The 6000-nt window shown below is 33.1% G+C and overlaps 1 protein-coding gene across 2 annotated transcripts; it reads right to left on the bottom strand.

Moving 5' to 3' along the window:
• Positions 1 to 1476: 1476 nt before the first annotated feature.
• On the bottom strand, positions 1477 to 5597 carry LOC114277910 (uncharacterized). 2 transcript variants are annotated; one of them, XM_082900674.1, is made up of 3 exons: positions 5463 to 5597; positions 4951 to 5237; positions 1477 to 3388 (listed from the first exon to the last, which is right to left on the bottom strand). In XM_082900674.1, coding segments are annotated over exons 1-3 (1563 nt in total). In that variant the 5' UTR covers positions 5465 to 5597; the 3' UTR covers positions 1477 to 2114. The 2 variants fall into 2 exon arrangements, with proteins under 2 accessions (XP_082756800.1, XP_082756794.1); XM_082900668.1 differs by lacking the exon at positions 5463 to 5597 and having other exon boundaries at positions 4951 to 5447.
• Positions 5598 to 6000: the final 403 nt, after the last annotated feature.

Consider the following 6000-nt stretch of genomic DNA (forward strand, 5'->3'; position numbering starts at 1 on the left):
TAATAGTCCATTGTTTGTTTTAATTTTTTTTGTTCCGGACTAATAGTCTCCGCATATTTGTGGGACTATTCTATCCTATGGGGGAGGTGGGATTATTTCCATGGGATTGGTATCCATGAGATTAGGCTCTAAAATGTCCATTTTACCTCATGCTATTACTTAGCAAACAATTAGAAAAAGGTAAAATAATCTTTTTGAATATTTATAAATTATTTTTTTAGTGTTGTTAATTTAAAATTATATATTAAATAAAAAATTTAAATTATAAATTATAAATTATAAATTATAAATTAAATTTAATTAAAAATAATAAATTAAAAATTATGGCCTTATAAATTAAATTTTTTTAGTGTTGTTAAAAAATTAAATTTACATATTAAATGAAATTATTTTTTTAGTGTTGTTAATTTAAAATTATATATTAAATAAAAAATATAAATTATAAATTAAATTTATTTAAAAATAATAAATTATAAATTATAAATTATGGCCTTATAAATTAAATTTTTTTAGTGTTGTTGAAAATTTAATTTATATATTAAATAAAATTATTTTTTATTGTCGTCAATTTAAAATTATATATTAAATAAAAAACATAAATTATAAATTTAATTTAATTGAAAATAATAAATTAAAAATTATGGCCTTATAAATTAAATTTTTTTTAGTGTTGTTAAATTATAAATTATAGATTACAAATTTAAAATTATATATTAAATAAAAATTACAAATTACAAGGGTAAAATAGTTTTTTGAACATTTATCCTTATCCAGTCGGTCTAACCAAACATTGGATTCACTAAAAATAATCCAATCTAGACATCTAATCCCATGACTAAACAAACATAGGATAGAAATCCAATCCGACCAAATAGTCTAGGGACAATGTATCCTGGGACTAACAGTCCGATGGATTACAATCCCCCCTTATCCAGTCCGTCCAAACAAACACACCCTCAAGTTCTTGGACTTGGGGTTTAACAGTTTGAATGGGAGTATCCCAATTGAGGTTGTGGGTTTGAAGAGGCTCTTGGTTTATCGATTAGGGAATAATTTGATTGATGGAATTGTTCCAGTAGGGTTTGGGAGGATTGAATTGCAATGCACTCAAGTTCTCCAGAAGTGGAAGGGGTGAGGAAAGAGGGTGAGTTTGAGTAGAAGATGGTGCAAAGTATAAGGGTAGAAATGATTTTTTTTCTCTGAATTGGTTCGGTTCTATTGATTATTCTTTAGAGCTTCTACGTTTTCTAAGCCAATATATATTATTAGAAGCACTATATGAAGACTTGTATTAACAAATATATAATTGTGTTAAAACTAAATTAATAGCTCTAAAATATCAGCATTTATTACTTACATTTTGGTGGTGTTTGCTGGTTTAAGTAGGGGTTAGTAATGTTATGGTTTGTCAAAAATTACCAACACCACTTTGATTTATTTATATATAATAATAATAATAGTAATTAAACCTATCATTTTCAAAGAATCAAAAGAGCTTCATTGTGATCATTACCATCTGCCATAGAAATTACAATGTAGCAGTAACTCTGTTATAAGATGTGCACAGCCAGTCTCAAAAGAAATGGAAGGCATGGATTAATAATAATAAACTACTCCACAGAGGCCTCAGCACGCCCTTCCGTTGGCCGCTGTTGATTGGTGCCGTCCTCTCAGAGCATCTTGTTGACAGCGGAAATCCACAGAGGCCAGGATTACCCCCATAGCTTTCATTGGAAAAGGTTTCAAATTGATTCCCTCTTGGTATGATGCCTGACAGGTCATTGTAGCTAACATTCCATACTTCGAGAAACGTAAGGGAAGTTAATTCTTGAGGGATTACACCAGACAACTTGTTACTGGAAAGATCCAAAGCCTCTATATTCACCATGTCTTTTAATATTGGAGGAATTTGACCAGTAAGAAGGTTATTTGACAGGTTCAGTACAAGGATGCCTCGCAAATTGCCAATTTGGGTTGGAATAGCACCGGTCAATTGGTTAGAAGATAAATCTATTGCGGGAAACAATCTGATTGCATTTGTTCGAATATTTTTGGCAACAAGAACATCACCTTGCCACTTATAATAGGCAGTAAAAGAAATGCCTCTGGAAACGTCATTCCAAGGAGTAATGTTGGCTAGGCATGAGGGGATGCAATGTGAAAGGTTGTTTTCTGAAAGATCCAAGATAGTCATTTGATTTGATTGACACATGCTCAGGGATTTTGCCTCGTAAATGGTTTTGTCTAAGAACAAGCACCATCAACATAGGAAGATGAGGAAGTTGAGTTGAAAGCTCTCCAGAGAGGTCATTTTTTGCAACGTTTAGAAAACGAAGAGAAGAACACTTGAACAAGTTATCTGGGTTCATCTTTGACAACATATTGCGGCGGAGATCCAACCACTGCAAGTTTGGCATGCTGGAGTTTTTGGGAAGTATTCCACCGTGCAATTTGTTAAGAGATAAATCCATGTATTGCAGTGAAGTCATGTTTCCTGTCACACCGATAAGAACCTCTCCATCTAATCCATTGCTTGATAGATCAAGAATACTCAGTCGCCTCATTCCATCAAGAGGAGGGATGCTGCCTTCAAAATAATTCAGGGAGGCATTGAATTTGTACAACTTTGGAAGAATACAATTGATATTGGGAGATATCGTCCCGTGGAATTTATTCTCTGAAATATCAAGCACGGCTAGGTTTGAGCTTGAGTTTCCAGAAAGCCAGGGGAGTGAGCCGCTGAAATTGTTGCCTCGCAGCCACAATTCAGAAGTGACATTATACAACATCCAAGAAGGAATGCTCCCAATAAGTGAATTATAGGACAAATCCTGGGACTCCAAAAGGTATTGTGTTGAAATAAAGCTGGGGATCTTATTGCCGCTATGGCTGTTGAGGTTGCAACCACCCAAGTGAAGTCCATGAAGGTTGAAAGATGGGAGCCAAAACGGGGATTCAGTTTCAACCTCTAAATCATTGTACGAAAGATCGAGGAAATTAAGCTTTGAGAGATTGGCAAAGGATGACAATGAGATCCTGCCGGTGAAATCATTAAGGTTGGCAAAAAGGAACTCAATATTTGTCAAGTTGGAAAATAGCAATGAAGGAAAGGTTCCATTGAAAGAGTTAGCGGATATATCTAGCTTCTCGAGGGAACTCATATTACTAAAACAGGTATCCATGTCTCCATGGAGCTGATTATGAGACAGATCTAGGTCCGTAAAAGAGTTGATCTCGCACAGGCATCTTGAAATCTGACCTTGTAAATTATTCCATGCCAGATTTAAGATGGACAATGACTGCATATTTCCCCAACAGAGATCAGACCCTTTTTCTATGGAGTTCCAATGGAGATACAACTTTTGAAGGTTCTTGAGTTTTTGAAGTGCTGCAATGTTGCAACCAAATGAATAAATAAATGAAATATGAAAATGGCTATATTGGGAGAAATAAATAGGCTCAAGAAATAACTGCGAGATCATTTTAAGGTTTTCTGTAATTAGGCGGTGATGTGTAATGATGGTGGGGGGAAGAGAATTGGGATGAAAGTCGAGTAAAAGTGGCAGTGGCAGTGGCAGTGACAGCTACCCCTATAGCTGTGATATATGGTTTTCTCAAGTGAGCGAGTGCTTGTGTTTATTTTGGTATCCCTTATTTTCTCACTTTGTGTTATGTAGGATTCTCAAATCTGAAGTTTAATTTTTAGATTTCAGTTTCAATTAGAAGGTTGCACCACACGACACAAGTTTGCTAGAGTTGAAATTATACTTTTGGGTAAATGTCATTAATAGTTGCTGTAGCTTTTATCGAGTTTTAATTTGACTCTATCATTTTTTTTACCCAAAAGTATAATTTCAACTCTAATCAAGTCATTAACTGTGGCTTTTATTTTTGGATAGAAAATGGTCATGCACAATGCACGTGACCAATTTTTACGTGCAGTATGATTCATTCGCTACATTATTTCTCTAATCCAGCTCGTTGAATTGAGTTCATTAACTCTAGTTTACCTAATTGATGACTCAACTCACCTTCATCACCTACTTAATCCACCAACCACCTCTCTCCCAGCCCCAACCACCGAACTGCCTCTTCACACTACAGCATATAAGAGTTTTAGAGATCAAAATTTTTGGTCTCGAAAAGTGAAAATTTTGTTGCAAAAGACTTTTAGGGATCAATTTCTATCGTCGTGAAGATAGTCGCTAAAAAGTCGTCTTGAAAAGTCAAAAATAAGACTTTTAGTGACAAAATTTTGAAAATGTCACTAATAAATACATTTTTAGAGACAAATAATTTGGTCTCAAAATGGTTTATTTTTTAAGACAAAAAATTTGGTTCAAAAAGATAATAATTTATCACTAATGTCAAATTTTTGTTACTAAAAATATAATAACGACACTTTTCGCAACAAAAATATTTAATCCCTAAAAAATAATTTTGTCTCTAATAAAATTAGTATTTTTAGAATTCTCTTATCAAAATCTATCAAATAAGATTCATGTTGACTATGAAATTCTTAAAAAAAAAAAATTATTACCGTCGAAATTGATAAAAATAGTAACAGTAACATGCTACTCTGTTTGACAGTAACATGTTATTTTGGTTCACAGTAACATGTTACATTGGTAATCATATCAAAGAAAAAAAAAAAAGATATTTTACTTTGTCGTTACTCAATTATGTGTTTTTTCCTTAGGGGGTTTATGAATCAAAATAAATTAGACTGTCATATTCATCAAATAAGGGTCCAATAGAGAGGTTTTGGCTAAATTTTCCTAAAATTATAAATAAATTAAAAATAAAACATAAAAAATTAAGAGTCCTAAAAATGCTAATATCATTCAATCCAGTGCATCAAACAAACATGGTGAAAGTGGAGTATAAGTAGTAAAATATGACAGAGAACTTGGTAGCTGTAAATTGGAAAGAAGAAAAAAGGAAGGGAACCTGAAGGTGAAGTAAAACCACCAATGTTATTCCCTTCCAAGTGCAGTTCTTGCAAGTCCTTGAACTGAGCAAACAACGTAGCATTTGGATACCACTTCTCAGGCAAGTTTTGATCCCTCTTGTTGTACAAGAGCAGTTTTACAACGGTGGATGTAGACGGCCTGCATTCGACATCGTCCCATTGGCAGCAATCTTGACCATACCAGCTTGAGAATGCAGTTCCTTCTGGGCTGTTTATGGACTCTTTGATTTGGAGAAGTGCATTCCTTTCTTCTTCTAAGCACGCCCTGCAGAACCCGAACCCGAACCCAAGTATCATACTAATACTTGAGTATATAATTAGCCAAACAAACATACTCCTTACAACGCTCATCCTCAATTCTCTCTCTCTCTCTCTCACACACACACACACACCACACAAAGTTCTACAAACAAACAAACAAACAAACGGAGCGTTAAGAGTCACAAAATACATGTAAATTTAAAAAGAATAAAATTTTCCAATTGCTCACATTGAATTGAATAAGCATTAGACTTGGCATTCATACACTGGAAAATTAGGCTCAACATTGACTATTGAAGTCCGTTTCACACCAATGCTAATGACTTTTATTGGTTGTCCTTTCATGGAGAGAGCTCATAACACTCTCTCTGTTCATTTTCTGATTTTGTCTCTCCTTCCTAGAAAGTCTTAAAATTAATCCGCTTGACTCATCAAATTAGTCATCAACCAATTTTCCAAAACAACACGGCCACGGCCAGCCAAGAAATGTCAATGAAATTTTCAGACACACCTTGACAAAAGTGAAGGTGTGCTTATAGAAAAAGACTAATCATTCGGTTTAGTTTTTAAAATGAGTTAGTTTTGAATTGTATTTTGAAAGATAAATTTTTGAAAATAGTTTTTGAGTTGAATATTTTGAAAACTTGTTTGGTTATGAGTTTTGAAACTAAATTTTTTATTTAATTTATTTTTTTGAATTTTTTATTTTTGTAAAAAAATATTTATTTATTTATTTTATTTTTTGAACAAAATAAATTTTTTTATTT

The sequence above is a fragment of the Camellia sinensis genome, chromosome 1 (assembly GCF_055761805.1).
Source record: "Camellia sinensis isolate YWXY chromosome 1, ASM5576180v1, whole genome shotgun sequence".
Lineage (NCBI taxonomy): Eukaryota > Viridiplantae > Streptophyta > Magnoliopsida > Ericales > Theaceae > Camellia > Camellia sinensis.